The sequence below is a fragment of the Piliocolobus tephrosceles genome, chromosome 6, assembly GCF_002776525.5.
Source record: "Piliocolobus tephrosceles isolate RC106 chromosome 6, ASM277652v3, whole genome shotgun sequence".
Classification (NCBI taxonomy): Eukaryota; Metazoa; Chordata; class Mammalia; order Primates; family Cercopithecidae; genus Piliocolobus; species Piliocolobus tephrosceles.
Genome location: NC_045439.1, coordinates 145,585,328 through 145,607,760, shown reverse-complemented (window position 1 = coordinate 145,607,760; position 22,433 = coordinate 145,585,328). Strand labels below are relative to the sequence as shown.

The following is a 22,433-nucleotide window of genomic DNA, read 5'->3' as shown; positions in this document are numbered from 1 at the left end:
CGCCCGTCTCTAGCAAAAAAAAAAAAAAAAAAAAAAAAAAATTAGCCAGGCATGGTAGCGTGCACCTGTCATCCCAGCTATTCGGGAGGCTTAGGTGGGAGGATCACTTGAACCCAGGAGGTTGAGGTTGCAGTGATCTTAGATCGTACCACTGCACTCCAGCCTGGGTGACAGAATGAGAACCTATCAAAAAAAAAAAAAGGAAATCTCTATTAAAATAATTAGCAATTTTACTGAAAGAGGCATGAAAAATACATTATGGAATAAATATTTAATTTATGAAGTATGCATCTTTGTCCAAACATTGTTTTACTACTTTGTGCAAACATCACTGATCCATGAAGAGAATACCTAGACATGTGCAAGAGTAATAAAATTCCGTCAGCTCTGATATTTTGCCAACTTTCAGTCATATAAAAAGCGTAGCTGTATGTGTGTCTTTCATTTCATAATTCTGAACCTGTATTTGTGAAAATAAGAGGGGAACATATTTAACAAATTGTAATTTGATTTATATCTTTTAAATATTTAGACACACAGTATGTCGATTTCCATTTCTTCTTTTGCGCTGGGCCCAACAAATGTTGGGGTAGGCCTGGCCCTAACCTGCTCGACCCTCAGAACCTCAGCTTCCTTTTCCGGAAAAAGAGAACATTCCTGAACTCACCGAACTGGGATGAACCTGTCACCTGGTGCATAACGGGTTCTGAGTAAATACGGCTAAGTTCCCTCACTCTCCTAAGGAGGAATCCGTGTTCAAGGAGTGTTTAAGGGGTTTTTATTTTATTCTTTCTTTCTTTTTAAGGCTGCAAGGGAGACGAACGTGTTTGAGGCTCAGGGGTAAGAAAGTGGTTAAAGACACCAAAGACAGAGATGTGTGATGGGGCGGGGTGGGATTGGCTCCGAGGGACTGTCTTGATAGTGGGAATGGAGAAGAGGAATCCCCATCCACCCCCGTAGGAAACGCTCCAGCGTTTGGAGGTGTGTGTGCTTGTGTGTGCCTCTGTGTGCCAGTGTGTGCAGTGAGGATTAGCTCCAACTCCGGCAGACACCATCACGCATGACGAAGCTGCTTCCCCTCACGCGGCCCAAGGCGCACACGCGCGATCCACGGCCACGCCCGCACACACTCGACACACACAGGGCATTCGAGGGTCCGGTTGCCATGGCAAGTAGGAGCGCGTGAGCCCAGCGCCCCTCCCGCCCCCGGCGAGCCCAGTCAACTCCCACTCTGATTGGCCGTGCTTCCTTATTATGCAAATCATTTGCGTAGACTCGGCGGCCAGCTGTCTGACGTCACCAAGCACGGGGGCTGGGGCTCGGGGCTCGGCTCCGGGAGAGCTCGGGCGGGAGCCCAGAGACAGCCGCACGGGGACCTCAATCCAGACCCCAGCGTCCCGCCGCCACCTCGGCCCGAGCCCGCCCCGCCCCTGCCCCGCCCCTTTCCAGCCCGCCCCACCCCCTCTACGCCCCTCCACCCGGACCCCGCCCCCTGAGCACCCCCCCCCCGCCCTCTCCGCCCGGGCCCCGCCCCCTCCCCCTGGCCCTCGCCACCGGTCCAGGGAGGGGACGGCGGGACAGGCGGGACCGGTGGGACCAGCGGCAGGGCGGACAGGGCGGGGACATGGCCGCGGCGCCGGGAGGGTCAGCGCAGCCCGCTGGCCCCGGCCCGCGCCTGGGTTTCAGCACCGCGGACAGCGGCGTCGGCATGAGCGGGCTACATCCCGGCCCCGCCGTGCCCATGAAGGACCACGACGCCATCAAGCTCTTCGTGGGGCAGATCCCGCGGGGCTTGGACGAGCAGGACCTCAAGCCGCTGTTCGAGGAGTTCGGCCGCATCTACGAGCTGACGGTGCTGAAGGACCGGCTCACCGGCCTCCACAAAGGTGCGCGGGGTCAGCCCAGCCCAGCCCAACCCCAGTCCGATTAGAGTGTGGCCCGACCCCAGCCCTGCCCCAGCCCTAGCCCTGCCGAGAGCCAGTCCAACACCAGTCCAATATCAGCCCCACCTCAGCCCAGCCCCCTTCCCAAATCACAGAATTTTCTCTCTGACATCCTCCCTCTGATTATCACTGTGGTCCCCTAACATGTTCTCCACTCTAACCTCCAAATTCCTGGCCTCCACCTCTCACATCCCAGCAGTCCCTGCCTTTCAGTTGGACCTCTCGGCCACCTCTCCCATCAGACCTAAAATTCCGGAATTTGAAAACTTACTCCACCTTCTAGATCTCGAATACCCTCAATTTCCCAAACCCTGAACCCAAACATTCCTGAATCCTCCAACTGGTGGCGCCTCACTCAGGCCTAACAACTCACATGCATATCTTGGACTTGCACCCCTCCTTCTGGCCTCCTAGTCCAGCCATCCCCCTCAAGAGCCTTCTTTTGACTCTCAGACTGCCAACCTAAAACACTGGAGACCCAAACCCTCCCCTTCTTCAGAACCCAGACCTGTCTAACACAAAATCCAAGTCAGTTCCCAGGAGGCTCTCAGTTCCAAATACCCCCTCATGTTCAACAACAGCCCCAATCTCTCCTGCCCTTCACCAGAATCCCAATGCTCTCCACCTCTTCTGATTCCAGTTCAGAACCCTGACCTCAGCTGGGAACTCCTGCCACCCTGTGTCCCTTTCCTCTTGGATTTCCCTCAGCTGAATCCACACTTCTTTCCTTCTGTAATCCCCCTACTCCTGTGCCTCTTCTTTGCTCCTCCCCAATCCTCTTTATGGCCTCCTTCTTTCCCTCCCTCACAGGCTGGTCACAATCCAGACCCATTCTCAGGGTGAGTCAGGCTGAAGAGACAGAAGGAGATCTTCTCCCTGCCCTTTCTAGAGAGACACAGGCACCACGGTCCTGTTCGGCCACACCCCTTTCTTCCTGTAGAGAGAGGGAGGAGGCTTGTTTACATGCAGAAAAGTCTGTCTAGGCAGGGCTGGAGTAAGAGAGCCAGAGTCACATGTCATACATGGGCAGGAGAAGGGGAGATGATTTGAGAAGAAACCCTCTTATATCATCCCCCACCATCACCACCATGCTGTGGTTTCACATTTTTGCTAGGAAAGAGTCACCAACTATCCTCCATGATCTTCCTAAGAGAGGAGTGGTGGGCCTTGGGTAACAGCTAAAGGTACATTCCTAAGGACTGAGAGCTGGAATCAGACTGCCACCTCTTCAACTGGGAGGCCTTGTGGGGTTCCTCGGCACACTAATGTAGGCACTTCGAGAAAATGCCAATAGAAGGGTTAGGACTGTCCGGCTAGGAGTACAGCTTCCACCCTTTGGGGTGGTGTGTGTGTGAAAGAACAATACCACACCCTCTAGATTCCTTCTAATGCACTCCCACTACCTGCCTGTCTGTCCATCCCTCTATAGCAACTGATTTTCTTATTTTTAGACATTGATTTCAGTATGTAAGTACAAAGCTAATCTTTGTAGGCCATCTGTACAATAAGGGAAGTGTATAGAATACCCTTAAATCTCACTCTTCTCACTCTCAAGAGTCTCTGAACTGTTCCCTCATCCTCTCTCTTTTCATTTAGCTCTAATTCTGTCTGTTACTTTCATTCATCTGTCTCTCAAACCATGCTTCTCTGTCTTTTCTTCCCTTCATTCTTCCACCCTCCATCCCGGCTAGTCCACATGGGGCTTCTTTAGGCAGCAACTGGGCCCCTGAGCCTTTCAGACAGGCAACCCTGCCCGATTTGGATGTCGGGTGATATGGGTTGGTGGCAAAAGACACAGCAGGAATGTAAGTGGAGTCAGGTGTTTGGGGATTTATTTCCAAACTAAATCAAAACTCTCCAAGGCAAGTGTTACCTTCCAAGATGATCGTGGAGGGTCTCCAAGTCAACATCTTCCTCATCCTCCCCCCAGCAACAGGGACTCATTTTCCTTTTGATGGCTGGATACCGAGGCAGGCAGCCACTTGTTACCCAAGTGCTTTGAAAACAACCCCAGCTTGGGAGTTAAGACATTCCAAATCCTGCCCTGCCACTGACCCACTCTCTGGGCTTCAGTTTCCCTGTTGATATGATAAGAGTTTTGCTCAGTTCTCTAAGTTCCCTTTAACTCAATCAATGGCCGACAATAAACCCATCTTAAGGGGGCAGCCCTGTAGAAGAGGCCAGAAAAAAATGGTCCCATTTGCCTTTCTAATATGCTGAGGTCTAAGTGGAAATCTGCCCCAAGTTCCTAATGGCTCACCATATCCACTTTCTCCTCCTTCAGTCGTTCTCCCTCCTACACTCAGAAGCCTCCTTTTGAAAACAGATCTTATCTCACAGATCTGCTTAAAACTCTTTAAAGTGGCTCTCCATTGCTCTTAGGAAAAAGTTCAAAATCCGACTGAGGCCCACAAGGCTACATATGACTTGATTCCTGCATACCTCACTAGCCACTCTGCCCCCATGCACCAGCCTCCAACCACACTAACCTTCTATCCATTTCCCCAACACACCAAATTCTTGATTCAGCCTTCATATATGCTTTTCCCTCTGTCTGAAATAATCACTGTCCCTTTCATCACCTGATTGTTAAGGACTCAGTGTTCTTGTTCTTGAGGACTCAATGCCTTCTTTGAGACATTACTCAGCCCTTTGGACTCGTTTAGGGGCTCCTCATGATTTGTCTAATCCCCATGAGGGCAGGGAATGTGTCTGTCTTGTTGCCACTCTATCCCCAAGCTCATCAAAAGGCCCCGCCATAATAAGTAAGTGTTCAATAAATATTTTCTGAATGAATGAGTGCTCTGTGGCTGTTGGAAAGGAGGAGAGTGCTGCTTCAGTGCTTCCTAGCAGGCTACAGGTCCTGAGGCTGAACAAAGAGAGAGCTGAACTTGACACTTTGGCTCAACCTAGATCTCTTCGCTGCCCCATATCTGCTGGCCCTTTTAGAGGAGCCAGATATGGGGCACAATAACTCTTTAAGAAGCCCTACCTCAAAGCCCTAGGAGGGTTGACAGATCAAGATCCTTGAAGAGGATTAGGGGGTCCCTGGAAACTACCACCTATGGGAAGCCATTAAACCAATCCCATCTTCTAAGTCTCAAATCAATCCATTCCCCAGCTTCAAACTTAGGGGAGGGAGATATGGAAAAGAGCTGGGAGGTGCTGGGGTTGGCCCCCAACCCCTCTTTTACTCTTTTGCCTCCTCCCATCTGAAACTGACTTGAGAAGGAATTGAGGCTGATCCTGGGAGACTCCATGAGTCTGAATCCAAAAAGGAAGGGGAAGTCTGGGTTAAAGATGATGATAAAGCTGCTTAGGGAGGTTTAACCCCAACAGGACTTATGACTGGAGTGGGGAGGGGAGATGTGGGATTGTATGCACATGTGACTGGGTGTGGGTACATATGTTCTCTGGGCAGGATGCCAGAAGCAAATGAAAGAGAGCCAGAGCCTGGGACACTGGTCCCCAGGCACATGAAGCCCCTCTCTCCAGAGGTGGGAGGCACAGAAGGCTTCTCAGAAAGCAGAGTCCTTGTTTAAAGGAGAGTGGCCTTAAGTTTGTCAACTTAGTGGGGTATTTTGAAGAAGAATAGTTGGGGGTTTCAGGAAACCCCCTGAGCCAGCCTCTTCCTCCTCAGGCTGTGCCTTCCTCACCTACTGCGCCCGGGACTCTGCTCTCAAGGCCCAGAGTGCACTGCACGAGCAGAAGACCCTGCCAGGGGTAAGTTCTCCAGGTTGGGGGGCGGGAATCACCTCAGGCTGGGGACAGTGCCCTGTGTGCATGCCAAAGCAGCATGTGGCGGCTGGGTTGGGACTAAGAACTAGAAGCAGAATCATCTTTCTAGGAGACGGCTTCCTATACCCCGAACAGCAACAAATTCTTTGTTATATCCAATCTTCTCACTCAAAAAAGGGGCTCAAGATCCTTGGGCCAGGCGCTCCACCCATATTTAGGAGAGGCATCAGTGTTGTGGGCTAAGCTAGAATTTATTCAACTTGGCTCAAATTATGGCTTTGGGTGTCACTTGTCACTGGTGTGAGCGGGTATTCAGATAGATACATGGGGTAGAGGTTCTGCTGGACTGGTATCCCTTTTTCTCTAGGGTCTTTGCTGGCACTTCTCTCTAGTCCTTTTCCTGTAATGGTTTTTTCTGGTGTCTTGACTCACTAAGATTGTCTTCCCTCCACACTGCAAACACTCGGCTAAAGTTAGGGGAGACATGATTCTACTAGGCTTGTAGGCACCAGTGGTACCTGGTCTGGTCTTGGCTAATGCATAATCACTCAACAAGAGCCACATGGGACCTACTGACCATGTGGTAGAATGAAGGGGTGATCGTTAGTAATTAGCATGGGTTTACCAAGAGCAAGTCATGCTGTACAGCCTTGTTTTCTCTTGTCCAAGAAATGGTGTGTCTAGAACAGAGCACTATTTAAATGCCATTAACAGGCCAAACTTGGGACTATGTCCAGTTCTGGGCCTCAGACTTAGGAGAGTCGTTTGCCTACAAGAACGAGATGAGGATAAAGTTGGCCGGGCGCGGTGGCTCTCGCCTGTAATCTCAGCACTTTGGGAGGCCAAGGCGGGTGGGTCACAAGATCGGGAGATTGAGACCATCCTGGCTAACACAGTGAAACCCCGTCTCTACTAAAAACATGCAAAAACATTAGCCGGGCATGGTGTTGGGCACCTGTAGTCCCAGCTACTCGGGAGGCTGAGGCAGGAGAATGGCGTGAACCCGGGAGGTGGAGCTTGCAGTGAGCCTAGATCGTGCCACTGCACTCCAGCCTGGGCAACAGAGCGAGACTCCATTTCAAAAAAAAAAAAAAGGAGAGATGAGGATGAAGTAAAGGCACAAGACATATTTGGAATAATAGTTTGGAGGAGTTGGGATGATTTAACTGGAGGAGATAGGGCTTAGAAGGACTTTAATAAGGAGGCATCATAAGCTAATAATTAAAAATACTGGTTTTTGAGGCTGAGTGTGGTGGCTCACGCCTGTAATCCTAGCACTTTGGGAGGCCAAGGCGGGCAGATCACCTGAGATCAGGAGTTCGAGACCAGCCTGGCCTCCATGGCGAAACCCCGTCTCTACTAAAAATACAAAAACTAGCTGGACATGGCAGATGCCTGTAGTTCCAGCTACTTGGGAGGCTGAGGCAGGAGAATCGCTTGAACGTGGGAGGCGGAGGTTGCAGTGAGCCAAGATCATGCCACTGCACTCCAGCTTGGGCAACAGAGTGAGACTCAGTCTCAAAAACAAATACACACACACACACACACACACACACAAACAAAAAACCCACCAGATTTGAATTCCAGCTCTGCCATTTGTCAGTTCTGTGTCTCTGGACACGTTACTTGGACTCCTGAGCTTCAGTTTCTTTAGATATGAGGAATGGGTTACACTAACACCTAGCTCACTTGGCTGTAGTGAGGATTACTTGAGGCTTAGCAAGTGCCTGGCACAGAGTAAGATCTCAATAAGTACTACTGTTGGGGTTGGGGTAACTACCTTCAGATTCTAGAAGAGGGGTTTGGTTTTCTATGAGTGGCCCCAGAAGGCAAGATTCGGATCAGTTAATATAAGAAACAGACACTGATTTCAGCTCAGTATAAAGAAGTCACTTCTCTGAATTGGAGATGCCAAGCAATGGAGCAAGCTTCATCAAGAGCTAATCAAGCTGTTAATGGGATGACAGCTCCTAGAACCAATCACAGTAACTGAAGCACCTTGAGCCTCACTTCTGGGGACTAAGTGCCGAGTAACACCAACTTGTCACCATCACTGATCCTCTGTATGCAAGCTCCTGAGTCAGAGAGACCTGTGTGTGGATCCAGGTCCCACCACTCACTAGCTTTGTGACTTTGGGCAAGTCTTTACTGCTAAGCCTAAGTCTTCTCATCTGTAAAGTTAAACTCATAGGGTTGTTGTCGTGGTTAAATGAACTAAGTCATTAAGTGAACTAAAGTACTCAATGCTGTTCTTGGCAGAAAATAAGCACTTAATACGAGTTAGCTGGTGGTAGTAGTGATAGTAACAGTAATCGTAACAGCAGCATTAGTAGGAGTAGGAGTAGAACTCATCATTCATCTAACCATGGGAGCAAATGACTTCTGCTGCTAGAACTGAGAGTCAATGAGACAAGCTGTAACATTCCATGTGGGAAACAGCATGGTAAAGGTGCAGACACAGATGGAACAGGTGGGTGTGAAATGCAGCTGGCACTGTAGGGGAGGCCCACATGAGCATGGAGGGAAGCCGGAGGGAAGATCTACAGAAGGCAGCAGTTGAAGACGAAACTTTAAATGCCAGGCTTTACCCTGACAGGAAATGGGAGGCCCCCCCAAAAAAAAAATTAAGATAAACTTTGGGAGGAAAAACATCTCTCTTCCACAAGACACAGGGCTCTGCTAGATAAGGGGTACCTGGAGAGCTCCATGAGGCCAAGGGTACCTGAGATAAGGGCTGTGATGCCCTTAGAGTACTGCGAGAATTTCTGGAGGAGAAAAGCAAATAATAGTAATGAGCATTTATTGATACTAGTCTTCCTACCACTTTACACGGTATAAGTCATTTAATCCTCCATAAAGAAGATTGTTTGTTTGTATTTGAGACAGAGTCTCGTGATGTTGCCCAGGCTGGAGTGCAGTGCCGTGACCTTGACCCACTGCAACCTCCACCTCCTGGGTTTAAGCAATTCTCCTGCCTCGGCCTCCTGAGTAGCTGGGATTACAGGTGTACACCACCGTGCCCAACTAATTTTTGTAATTTTAGTAGAGAGAAGGTTTCACCATGTTGGCCAGGCTAGTCTTGAACTACTGGCCTCAAGTGATCCACCCACCTTGGCTTCCCAAAGTGCTGGGATTACAGGCATGAGCCACCGTGCCAGGCCTAAATAAGGTATTGTTATTGGCATTCCCATTTTACAGGTGAGAAAACTAAGTCATAAGAATCAAGTGACTTGCCCAATGTCATATAGTTAATAATGAGAGTATCTGGACTTTGGGCCCAGTTAATCTGGCCCTAGAACTCATCACTTAACCACTGTACTGTGACCTGAGACAACTAGGTGGCAGACAGGGGTCTTAGGTTCTGGAGAGAATGGTGACTGGGGACATCTTCCCGCTCTCACTGTTCCATCTGCAGGTCTCCAACATGGCCCGGCTTCCTCTGATACTGTCAGCATTGGCTTTATTCGTCCTCTCCAGCTTAACAAAGTGAAAATTAATATTTAATTATTCTCCTAAATGAAAATCAATGACTGTGTTGGCCAGCCCCAGCAATGCCTGTGCCATCAATCTTTCCTCTGGGCCTGCCAGGGACAGCAGCAACTTTAGTCACCTGGCCTTAGGCCCACCAGCATGGAGAGAGGAGTGCCCAGCTCTCTGCTGCCACTGGGTCCTGAGCACAGCTGCCACCTGCTGGAGAAGCAGGGACAAGACTTTAATCTGAATTCCTGCTGGCATCAGGCAGGACTGTCGCCATGGGACCAGAAAAGGCTGGGTCAGCCCCCAGAGAGAAAAGTCTGAAACCCCAGGGGAAATTTCATAGTTTGTTTGTTTTTGGTTTTTTGGGTTTTTTTGAGACACAGTCTCATTCTGTTGCCCAGGCTGCAGTGCAGTGGTGCCATCTCAGCTCACTGCAACCTCCTCCTCCAGGGTTCAAGTGATTCTCCTGCCTCAGCCTCCCAAGTAGCTGGGATTACAGGCACCCACCACCACACCTGGCTAATTTTTTTTGTATTTTTAGTACAGACGGGGTTTCACCATGTTGGTCAGGCTGGTTTTGAACTCCTGACCTCAAGTGATCTGCCCGCCTCAGCCTCTCAAAGTGCTAGGATTACAGGCGTGAGCTACCACTCCCGGCCAAGAATGTCATGGATTCTGATGGACTGACACCTTCTCTTGCTTGGCTCCTCTCCATTTGTCCCCTGACACGTTCTGTCCCTATGAAAGCTTGCCTCACTATTTGAGAACTCCTTCAAACCTCGGTTGATCTGTCCCACCTGGCTCCCACCTCCTGCAGCCTCTTCCTGATGAAGCCAGAATTCCTTCTTTTAGCCTCACTTTATGCTCCAGAATCCACCTGAAGAAGGTGAGGCCTAGCCTCAGCCCCACTTCTGGGATGCGGAAGCTGCCACCCTATTTGTTTATCTCCCTGTTCCTGACTTCCCTTCCTTTGGGAAGCCATCCCTTCAAACACGGTGAAGGAGGCAGATGTTACTGAGTAAGGGAGTGCATTTGGTTTTGCAAGTTGTGCCCTGCACAAAACAGCTTGGGTGCAGAGGGCAGATGGGGGCAAAAATCCAGCCATGCTCTATTGACCAAGTCATGCTCATTATTTCAAGGCTTTGTCAGCCCAGAGGAAAGAGCATATTTTTTCTCATTCATCCCAGGGCTGGGGAGTGCCTTTTTATATTTACAGAAAGGCACTGCGTGTGCTAGCAACCACTTCATGAATGAGTCCGAGTCTTTGCCCTCAAGATGCTTCTTAAAAATGAGCCTCATTGCATCTCACTCGGGCATACATCTGGGCAAGTAAAAGAGAGACTTTTACTTGGGGAGTCCCAGGGTCAAACCATAAAGGAAAAGGCCGGGTGCGATGGTTCACACCTGTAATCCCAGCACTTTGGGAGGCCAAGGCAGGCGGATCACTTGAGGTCAGAAGTTTGAGACCAGCCTGGCCACCATGGTGAAACCCCATCTCAACGAAAAATACAAAAATACAAAATAAAAATAAGTAAATAAGTGAAAAAAGAATAAAAAGAAATGGGGAGGGAGTAGATGCTTTGCAGAGGAGATGTTATCTGAGCTGAATCATGATCATATTTTATCATATTTGAGGATCTAGAAACCTAAAAGACAAGAAATTCTGGGGACAGTGTGAACACTGGCAGGGAAGGTGTCTAGCAAAGATGGCTAAGTCTCCACATGAGTAGAGAGAATCATGCATGTTGGGCAGCAGCGGAAGCAAGACTCACAAGTTTTGACAGCCAGTCTTAGAATCTTGGGCTTTAACGGGAGGCTTGCAATGGGGGAACAGAGGTGGATTTTAAGCAGAGAAGAGTAAGAGACTAGTTTCAAAAGATTACTCTGGGCCAGGCATAGTGATTCATGCCTGTAATCTCAGCACTTTGGGAGGCTGAGGCTGGAGGATCTCTGAGCCCAGAAGTTTAAGACCAGCCTGGACAACATAGTGAGACCCTGTCTCTACAAAAATTTTTCAAAAATTAGCCAGGTGTGGTGGTGTGCACCTGTAATCCCAGCTACTTGGGAGGCTGAGGTGGGAGGGTTGCTTGAGCCCTGGAGGTCGAGGCTGTAGTGAGCTAACTGCACTACAGCCAGAACGAGATCCTGTCTCAAAAAAAAGAAAAAAAGAAAAAAAAAGATTACTCTGGCTATGGTGTGAAGAAGGTTGGGTTGGAAAGGAAGCAATACTGGAGGCTGGATTACCCTTTAGTGCAGTGTTGCTTGAGTGCAGATGAATGGTGATGCTAGCCTAGAGCTGGAGATAGGCCAGGAAAGGAGAGGAGAGGTTAGACTTCAGAGCTGTTCAGGATATCCACATAGATTCTAGAACCAATGGGACTTGACAGTGGGTTGAATTAGAGGAGGGGTTGAGGTAAAACAAACTACTAAAAATGATGATGTTTGACTTTTTTCTGTCCCACTCTGCCCTGCACCTCCTGACACCTTTCCCAAACCTACCAGTGTTCCCTTCCTCAAGAAGGTTCTAATAACTGTCTTCCCATGGAATGGGGAGTGCTGAGGGTGTGAGTGCTGAGTGAAAAGAATAGTTGGCATCAGGGCAGAAGAGTCTGAAAAGGGTGATGCTGAGCCCAAATGGAGGAATTTTAGACAAGTCAGGGCAGAGAGTTAGGTAGGGTCTTGCTCTCCTTTCTGCTCACTGGGGCAGAAGGTCCAGGGCCCTGTGCGTGTCTGTGCTGCCTCTAACCTTCCCCACTCCATTGCCTGGAATAGATTGTTCTCTCTGACATTCTATCCCTTGAATTCCCCTCCAGGGCTGGGCTCTGAAGCAGACATGGGCCTGGACTCCATCTGGGAAATTCTTAAGAGAACAGGTGCTCAGCCAGGGCAAGAGCTCACCTGAAGTCCCAGGACAAGTTTTTGGCCCAGGAGGCAATGTCCTCTTTTCCTCAAGGGGGACTCCTGATTACCTCATCCCACTGCCATGTCCCTCCTCTGTCCATGGCAAGAATAAGGTATATATAATCGGTTGCCCAGGAAGCTCATGGGGGCAGCTCTCTTTCTCCTCCAGCCACACGTAACATACCCAAATCCCAGGTGTCCTCCATCACCACTGCTCTGTGGGGACTGAAGGCTCAGAGCCCTGCTCTCCCCGACTCTGTTCTTATTCTCTCAGGTTCCCCCCCTGGGAAGGAGGAACCCAAGAGGTTCATCCTTGTACCCCCAAACTCCCAAACTCCCACCTTCCCCAACTCCCAAGCTATGAATCTGAGAGTCAGCCAATATGTCCTCTTCTTCCCAGGTCCACATATCCAGTAGAACTATAGTCCAGTTAATTCTTCCCATGCATCTGTTAAATCTGTTCATTTCTTTCTATCCAGGTTACACTCACCTCTCACCTGTGCCTCTGATCTTCTTTCCTCTAATCACTCATTTTCCAGTCCTTTCTCCACATAGTGACAGCTTATGGGATCCTTCATAAGACAAAACTGACTAGATGATTTCCCTACTTAAAACTCTTTCCTGGCTGGTCATAGCGGCTCACACCTGTAATCCCAGCACTTTGAAAGGATGAGGTCCAAGGATCACTTGAGCCCAGGAGTTTGACGCCAGCCTGAGCAACATAGTGAGACCCAGTGTCTACAAAAAATTTTAAAATTAGCTGGGCATAGTGGCACGTACCTGTATTCCCAGCTATTTGGGAGGCTGAAGTGGAAAAATCACTTAGCCCAAGATTTGGAGTTTGTATTGAGGTATGATGGCACCACTGTACTCCAGCCTGGGCAGCAGAGTAAGACCACAAGTCAGGAGTTTGAGACCAGCCTGGCCAACATGGTGAAACCCTGTCTCTACTAAAAATACAAAAATCAGCTGGGCGTGGCGGCAGGTGTCTGTAATCCCAGCTACTCAGGAGGCTGAGGCAGGAGAATTGCTTGAACCTGGGAGGCGGAGATTGCAGTGAGCCGAGATGGCACCACTTCACTCCAGCCTGGGTGACAGAGTGAGACTCAGTCTCTAAAATAAATAAATAAATAAATAAAAATATTTTAAAAATTTTTTAAAATCCTTCCCTTCCCTGGATCCTCATTGCCTTTGAAATACAACAAAGTCGGCCGGGCACGGTGGCTCAAGCCTGTAATCCCAGCACTTTGGGAGGCCGAGACGGGTGGATCACGAGGTCAGGAGATCGAGACCATCCTGGCTAACACGGTGAAACCCCCGTCTCTACTAAAAATACAAAAAATTAGCCGGACGAGGTGGCGGGCGCCTGTAGTCCCAGCTACTTGGGAGGCTGGGGCAGGAGAATGGCGGGAACCCGGGAGGCGGAGCTTGTAGTGAGCCGAGATCTCACCACTGCACTCCAGCCTGGGCGACAGAGCGAGACTCCGTCTCAAAAAAAAAAGAAATACAACAAAGTCAAAGTCAAAATTCCTTCATGCGGTTTCCACAGCCTTCCCTAATCTGGCCCTTGCCTACCTCTCAGTTTCATATCCTTAACAACAATAAAAACAACAACAACAACAACAACAACAACAAAAAACCCAGCCAGGTGCGGTGGCTCACTCCTGTAACCCCAGCACTTTGGGAGGCTGAGGCAGGCGGATCACCTGAGGTCAGGAGTTCAAGTCCAACCTGACCAATATGGAGAAATGCTGTCTTTACCAAAAATACAAAATTAGCTGGGCGTGGTGGCGCATGCCTGTAATACCAGCTACTCAGGAGGCTGAGGCAGGAGACTTGCTTGAATTTGGAGGCAGAGGTTTCAGTGAGGCAAGTTTATGCCATTGCACTCCAGCCTGGGCAACAAGAGCGAAACTCTGTCTCAAAAAAAAATAACTTTTTATATCTGAGGTATCTACTGAGATCTAGCAATTGTCATTGTCGTCACAACTCTGCAAGGTAAGATCATGATTCCCGCTTCACTAATGTGGATATTGAGGCTCAGAGACCTTAGAGAAGCAAGTGATAGAGCCAGGATTGAAATCCACATCTATCTGCTAGGAAGCAATTTGCTCTCCCCTGGCTACTCCCATGCCAGGTGCTCACCAGAAACTTTGCTCCTTCAGGCTTGCAGCTCCCTGTCCGTACCCTAGCCATTCAGCGTGCTCAGCCACCACTCCTACCTCTCCTATAATCATCACTACATGGCCAGTGATCCCAGTCCTGCAAGGCTCAGGTCAAACATTGCCTCTTCTATGCAGCTTTCCTGAGTCAAATTTTTCAGCTGGAGTCTGCCTCTTCCACAGCCCTTGACCTTGCACTCCCCCGAGGCCCTGGTCCCTCTGTGCCTCACTATTTGTGTTCATGCCTTAAGAATGGAGTTGAGCAGCACTCCAATGCAAAAATCATGAGCTTCAGCCTCAGACAGACCTGGGGATAAATCCCAGCTCAACCACTTACCCACCATGTGATCTTAGACAAGTGATTTCACCTCCCTCAGCCTCAGCTTTCTCATCTATGATATGGGGACACTCGTATTCCCTTGCAGAGTGGTTGGAAGGATTTAGAGACAATGAAGAGTCCCAGGAAGGGCCTGGCACAGAGTGGGCTCTCAGGAAATGGTGACATTATCTTCCCCTCTGTGAGCCTATGATGAGAGAATCCCCATACAGATCATCACCGTCTCCCATGAAGAGATGCCCGGGGCTCGTCACAGAGTACAGGAAATGCTGGCAGCATGCCTGAGTGGTGGAAGGTCTAGGTCAGGTCCAGGGGAAAACATGTGTGTACCACCCGATGGCCACTCTCTGTTGAAGGGTGGTGAAGTGGGTGGGAGGAGAGAAGGGGGCGTCCCCCAGAGCACTATCTCCCAGGAAACCCAGCCAGGGAGGAAGCTGCTATGGAAACTGCTGCTGTCACGTGTGCTCGTCACTCTAGGTTCCAGAAAGAAATTCTCAGGATCTATTTAAGAACTAATAAAATAATGATGGTTTTGCTCACCCTCACTGCCCCCCACCCCAGGCTTCTAGTCTTCTGGCCTTCTTCCCTACTAGGCTCCTCCCTGCCTCTCCTGCACTTGCTTCCTGACCCTTCATCTCCTCTTTTCCTTCCCCTCTCCTCCAGTAACTGTCTTTCCTTGTCCCTTTCTAGGACTGTCTTTCTCTCACATCATTTCCGTCTGCCCGTGTTTCTTCATCTTTCCCTGTGTCTCTGCTCTCCATGGCTCTGTTTCTTGGTCTCTCCTCCACAATCACAGGTGGCCATGCCCCGGGACGGGTCCTGTCCTCCTGGTCCCTAGTCCAGGCCAGTCCAGACCTGTCAAGTTCGCCCTGATCTGCTTGGATTGATCTGTCATCCCCTCTAGACTGCAACCTGAGTCCTGTTGGTGTCTCGGCCCCCACCCACAGCCTGGTACACTGCAGGTGCTCCACCACCAGCGGGTGGGTGTGTCAGAGCCCTGGGTGGGAGGGGAGTTGCGCTGGTTCAGGCTTGGCCTGTTTTCCTTTCCTTTTTTTTTTTTGTAAGCCCTCCCTGCCCCTCCCACCCCCAAATTTGATCCAAAGGAAATTGCTCAACTGTGACTGCCAGGGCGTTACCATGGTTACTGGGTAGCACTTGTGGCTATGGTAACAGGAAGCTGCCTGTTGTCTCGGCAACAAGCATATTGGTAAGGGATGGAGTGGCCCCTGATTGGTGCAGAAGCAGAGCATTTCCTGAGGGGAGGGGGTCAGATCATCACCTTCTCAGGCCAGATGGGCATCAGTACCCCTTCCTCCATGAACGGGAAGGCCGCTGTTTTTTCCTCCCGGCACTCAGCTGCCTGCCCCCCAACAATAATTCATCACCTCCCACGCACCCAGCTCTTGGCAGTTTACAAAGACCTTTTGCGTCCCCATTACCTCATGTGATCCCCACAACACCCATGAGAGGAAGGTGAGATGGGGATTCAATCATGAATTCACTCAGGGTGGTTGGGGGATGGGAATGGGGGGGGATATATGGAAATCACCTAGGAGCGTTTTCAAATTATACAATCCCCCAACTTAAGAGCCTCATCTGGTTCCTTGGTGATTTTTATCTACACCTCATCAGGAACCCCTGAATTGAAAGGTGAAGTTGGTGGGAGCCGGGAGGGGATGGAAAGAGAAGTCAAACTGCTTTCCAGGCTTACAACTTGGGTGACTGGGAGGATCAGGTTGGGGCAAAAAAAAATCAGCTCTTGTTTGGGTATGTTGAGTGAAGGCGCCCGTGGGACTTTCTAGTGGGGATGTCCAACAGGCAGCTGGTAACATGGCTCTGAAGCTCAGAAGAGAATGCAGGCTGGAGATACAGAGCTCTAAGTCAACCCTGTGTGGAGAGGAGCTGAGGCTGTGGGTGTGGACAAGACTATCCAAGAAAAGTAGGAAGAGCCAGACAAAAAGGGCTGAGAATGGCGCCTTGGAAAACTCCAGCATCCTCAGGGAAGAGGACCCTAGGGAGGGGATGAAGCGGGTGAGTGTGGAGACTCTAGTGATACAGCAGCTTGGGGAATGTTTTCCTCATTCAAAAAATTGAATCTGGCCAGGCGCAGTGGCTCACACCTGTAATACCAGCACATTGGGAGGCTGAGGTGGGCGAATCACTTGAGGTCAGGAGTTCGAGACTAACTTGGCCAACATGGAGAAACCCTGTCTCTACTAAAAATACAAAAATCAGCCGGGCCTGGTGGCACATGCCTGTAATTTCAGCTACACAGGAGAAAAAGAAAAATTGAATCTGAGAAAGGATGGCTTACTCAGAGTCATACAACTATTAAATGACAAGTTGAGGGCAGTTAGCACTGAGTCTGATTCCCAGACTCTTTCATCTAAATGACACATAGTGTGATAGTCTCCATTTTAGACATAAAACACAAATCTGCAGTATCAATTCTACCCTCCTTCTCAATTCTCTCATGCAAAGCCTTTAAGTAAGTCCAGAAGCCAAAGGGACAGGCCTCACATAGCCCCTACCCAGAGCCCCAGGCAGAAAAGTCTCTTTAGCCGCTTCATTTCACCTTGTGCTTACCACTAAGTTCCTGTCACCCATCCCTGCCAGTTTCAGCACCTTCTAAATTCCTGGGTGTAAGGAAGGAATCTTGGAGAAAATCTGTAATCCCAGTGTGGAAGTGATGGAGTGCAGAGTTCAAAGGGGCTAGAGCTCAGATCCTGAGGAGTCCAGGGGTCAAGAAGCTGGGGGCTCCAGGACCAGGCAGTGACGCTGAATGGGTGTGTTGGTCCGATGTCTTTCAGATGAATCGTCCGATCCAAGTGAAGCCAGCTGCCAGTGAGGGCCGAGGAGGTAACTTTCCCATCTGACCAACCTCAGGCTGTGACCCGTGTAAGGGAGGGTGGGCCCACACCTGGAGTCAGTCCTACCCATGGCTTAATATGAGAGCTTCCCTGGGTCAAGGGGACAGGTGGGGCTCAGAGTTGCTGAGCCCCAGAAATAGCTCAGCCTTCCCTACTCAGACTGAGCAGGGCTGGGGTTCTGAGGAGCCCAGACCCAGAAGAGGCAAGAAGGGCCTAAACAGATGCCAGTGATAGAGAAAGGGAATTCTTGCCACTTACCCTTGGAGAGAGATCATTCCTGTTTTGCCACATGGAACTTTCAGGATTTCGTTGTTGTTGTTTTTAAGAATCAGTTTGGGGGGGCCGGGCACGGTGGCTCAAGCCTGTAATCCCAGCACTTTGGGAGGCCGAGACGGGCGGATCGCGAGATCAGGAGAGCGAGACCATCCTGGCTAACACGGTGAAACCCCGTCTCTACTAAAAAATACAAAAAAAAAAACTAGCCGGGCGAGGTGGCGGGCGCCTGTAGTCCCAGCTACTCGGGCGCCCCAGCTACTTGGGAGGCTGAGGCAGGAGGATGGCCTAAACCCGGGAGGCGGAGCTTGCAGTGAGCTGAGATCCAGCCACTGCACTCCAGCCCGGGTGACAGAGCGAGACTCCGTCTCAAAAAAAAAAAAAAAAGAATCAGGTGGGGGTTATTCTCCTTCTGTAGATCCTTCTGATGTCAGAGAACAGAGTCTACTCTGGATTGAGGCCATTCCTTCATTGTAATTGCCTGGTTGTTCATGGTAAAAGATAAGGCTGGTACAACAGACTTTATGAGCCATAGTAAGTCCTCTATGCTGAGGACCATGTAAAGTTCTGATAGCTACACTTTCCTGGTAGAGAAAAATCAGAGCTCCTTAAGAACAGGAGGTGGGCTGGACCCGGTGGCTCACACCTGTAATCCTAGCACTTTGGGAGGCTGAGGTGGGTGGATCATTTGAGGCCAGCAGTTTGAGACCAGCCTGGGCAACATGGTGAAACCCGTCTCTACTACGAATAGAAAAATTAGCCAAGCTACTTGGGAGGCTGAGGCAAGAGAATCACTTGAACCTGTGAGGTGGAGGTTGTAGTGAGCCAAGATCATGCCACTGCACTCCAGCCTGGGCAACAGAGCGCAACTCTGTATCAAAACAAAAACAAAACCACATAGGACAGGTAGAGAGCCTGTGCTTTCTTCCTACCAGCTGGGTTCTGGTCAGCTTCCGTGCTGTAAAGGCAATGCTGGCTTCTGGTGTCAGTTCTTGGTGTTTTTATCACCCTTGGATCTTAGATCCTTCCGGTGTATCAGCCCTATAGCCCTCCCTGATGTCTGCTGACTCTTTCTCTTGGGTAAGACTCTCTTCCTGTCCTACCCAAGATCAGCCATGGCTTTGCTAGCTGAAAGAAACTGCCCAAGTTCAGGAACAGAATGGAACCCAAATGATGTAAACATGTATTGAGTTCTACTAATTCTGTACCCCTCTCAGACTTCAGGCTCAGTCTGAGAACCCACACACAGTTCTGGTGATTTTGTGGTTCCATTGTGAAGTTTGTTCCTCCAAGAACAAACACAACCTAATGCTTTAGAAAGTCACAACCTAACACAACCTAATGCTTTAGAAAGTCAACTTTTTGGCCGGGCGCGGTGGTTCATGCCTGTAATCCCAGCACTTTGGGAGGCCAAGGTGGGAGGATCACGAGGTCAGGAGGTCGAGACCATCCTGGTTAACACGGTGAAACTCCGTCTCTACTAAAAACACAATAATTAGCCGGGTGTGGTGGTGGGCACCTGTACTCTCATCTACTTGGGAGGCTGAGGCGGGAGAATGCCTTGAACCCGGGAGGCAGAGCTTGCAGTAAGCCAAGATCACGTCACTGTACTCCAGCCTGGGCGACAGAGCGAGACTCCATCTCATAAAAACAAAAAACAAAAAACAAACAAAAAAGAAAAACAAAGAAAATCAACTTTTTAAAATGGCATTGGATTTTGCTTTTAAAATGTAACATTTGGCAACAATGTGGAACAGCCTGTCCCATTTAAGTTTTATACCTGTGACCTCAAACGTTCTATAAAACTTCATAATCAATGGTCACACCTGATCAGATATATTTACACCAGTGAGCCTGTGTTTTCTAAAATTATTCCTGAAATCAAATCCCTTAGTTTACCATTGGTTAATAATGGCTTCTTTATCTGATAAGAGTACTGACGTCAATGAAAACAATCTAAGGGATATCAAGGCCAACATATTCTTCCAAAACCTTCCACTTTCTTCTGGAAGGGATTATTGCATGATTTTTCTTCCCATCAAGTAGGGATCATCAGCTCAAATACTACAGGAGCCCAGGTAGGTAACCTTAAATGGGTGAGACTCCCATGATTTAATAAAATAATTTACAGCTGGGCACGCAAGCTGGTGCCTGTAATCCCGGCACTTTAGGAGGCCAAGGTGGGAGGATGACTTGAGCTCACAAGTTTGAGACTAGCCTGGGCAACATGGCAAAACCCTGTCTCTGCAAAAAATATACAAAAATAAGCTGGTGTGGTGGCATACATCTTTAGTCCCAGCTACTCGGGAGGCTGAAGCAGGAGGATTACTTGAGCCCAGGAGTTAGAGGCTGCAGTGAGCTAAGATGACGCCACTACACTCCAGCCTAGGTGACAGAATGAGATCCTGTCTGAAAAAAAAAAAACAAGGCCGGGCGCGGTGGCTCAAGCCTGTAATCCCAGCACTTTGGGAGGCCAAGACGGGCGGATCACGAGGTCAGGAGATCAAGACCATCCTGGCTAACACGGTGAAACCCTATCTCTACTAACAATACAAAAAACTAGCCGGGCAAGGTGGCGGGCGCCTGTAGTAGTCCCAGCTACTCTGGAGGCTGAGGCAGGAGAATGGCGGGAACCCGGGAGACGGAGCTTGCAGTGAGCTGAGATCTGGCCACTACACTCCAGCCTGGGCCACAGAGCGAGACTCCGTCTTAAAAAAAAAAAAAAAAAAAAAAAAAAAAGTTCATTTTAATTATATTAAATGTTGGCAACTAATTCAATTTCTAAAAATAGACCAGCACTGTGAGAGCCTACCCAACCTATAATTGCTTCTTTTTCCATCTGCCATAAAGGAGGATTGCTCTGTGCACACATGAGCTTTTTTATTTTTTATTTTTTTTGAGATGCAGTTTCGCTGTCTCCCAGGCTGGAGTGCAATGGCGCCCTCTCCACTCAACGCAACCTCCGCCTTCTGGGTTCAAGCGATTCTCCTGCCTCAGCCTCCTGAGTAGCTGGGATTACAGGTGCCCACTAGCACGCCCTGCTAATTTTTGTATTTTTAGTAGAGACGAAGTTTCGCCATGTTGGCCAGGCTGGTCTTGAACTCCTGATCACAAGTGCTCGTCTGCTTTTGGCTCCCAAAATGCTGGAATTACAGGTGTGAACCACCACACCCAGCCTAGCTTTTTAACAAAAAAAGCTACTTTATCTTCTGTCACTTGACTTTTGATGTAACAGTGTAGTAGTAGTCTTACTTTTAATCAATAAACATGAGGTTTGTGGTTGAAATAACCAACATACATATTGTATATTTTATGTTTTTATTTATTTACTGATTTGTCTGTTTATTTTTTTATTTTTTTTTAGAGACAGTGTCTCACTCTGTTGCCCAGGCTAGAAGGCAGTGGCACCATCATAGCTCACTGCAGCCTTGAACCCCTGGGCTCAAGTGATCCCCCTGCTTCCGCCCCCCGAGTCGCTGGGACTACAGGTGCATGCCACTATGCCCAGCTAATTTTTTGTATTTTTATTTTTTGTAGGGACAGGGTCTCACTTTGTTGCCCTGGCTGGTCTCAAACTCTTGGCTTCAAATGATCCTCCCACCTTGACCTCCCAAAACGTTGGGATTACAAGCAAGAACCACTGCACCTGGCCCCTGTTGTATCAATTTTAATAGTTATTGGTAACACTTGTTAATTCTATGCCTACAATACAATTAATATTAGCAATACATCAGGATCTGTCTGATGAAAGATGCCAAGGTCCTTTTCTGTCACGGCCATCCCCTGCAGCCTTGGCGACACTTTTCTCAGAGTACCAGAGGTGCATCTGGGTCTTTGTGGAATATATTATAGCAGCCTTTTAATGTATTCCAGTGAGTTTGCATAAATTCTGTAGCTAAGTTCCACGCTGTTCCTATACTCCACACTCCAGGCCTATATTTTACATACTGTGGCAGCTACACATTGAGCAGTACACTATTAAAGGAAAATGCATCCAACTTTCTAAAATGAAACTATCTCCTAACATACATTAAATACACATAGTGTCAAAAACTTTTCCCTCAGGGCTGGGCGTGGTGGCTCATACCTGTAATCCTAGCATTTTGGGAGACCGAGGCGGGTGGATTGGCTGAGCTCAGGAGTTCGAGACCAGCCTGGGCAACACAGTGAAACCCTGTCTCTACTAAAATACAAAAAAAAAAAAAGAAATTTATGATACTAGAAAAAAATAAAAATAAATTAAAATACAAAAAAATCAGCTGGGCTTGGTGGTGTGTGCCTGTAATCCTGGTTACTTGGGAGGCTAAGGCAGGAGAATCGCTTGAAACCAGGAGGCGGAGGTTGCAGTGGGCAGAGATCGTGCTACTGCACTCCAGCCTGAACAGAGTGAGACTCCGTCTCAAAAAAAAAAAAAAAAACTTTTCCCTCAGCATTTGTGTGTATTTGAACATGAACATTAAAATGTTTGTATGGGTAAAAATTCAAGGTTCATGTATTTTTATTGTTATTTTGTTTTGTTTTGTTTTGTTTTTGAGACGGAGTCTCACTCTGTTGCCCAGGCTGGAGTGCAGTGGCATGATCTCGGCTCACTGCAAGGTACAACTCGGCTCACTGCAAGGTACAACTCCACCTCCTGGGTTCAAGAGATTCTCCTGCCTCACCCTCCTGAGTAGCTGGAACTACAGGCGCCTGCCACTGCACCCGGCTAATTTTTGCGTTTTTAGTAGAAATG

General features: G+C 48.9%; 1 protein-coding gene across 4 annotated transcripts in view; it reads left to right on the top strand.

Annotated features, from left to right (window-relative positions):
- Positions 1 to 231: 231 nt before the first annotated feature.
- Positions 232 to 22,433, top strand: part of CELF6 (CUGBP Elav-like family member 6) — a 36,934-nt gene continuing 14,732 nt past the window's right edge. For 3 of the 4 annotated variants that reach the window (XM_023220672.2, XM_031935821.1, XM_023220670.2), the window contains exons 1-3: positions 232 to 1,886; positions 5,584 to 5,666; positions 17,369 to 17,417. In XM_023220672.2, the coding sequence (XP_023076440.1) occupies positions 1,625 to 1,886; positions 5,584 to 5,666; positions 17,369 to 17,417 (394 nt within the window). In that variant the 5' untranslated portion in view covers positions 232 to 1,624. The remainder of the gene's footprint in view (positions 1,887 to 5,583; positions 5,667 to 17,368; positions 17,418 to 22,433) is intronic. The other variant, XM_023220669.2, reaches the window with a different exon arrangement.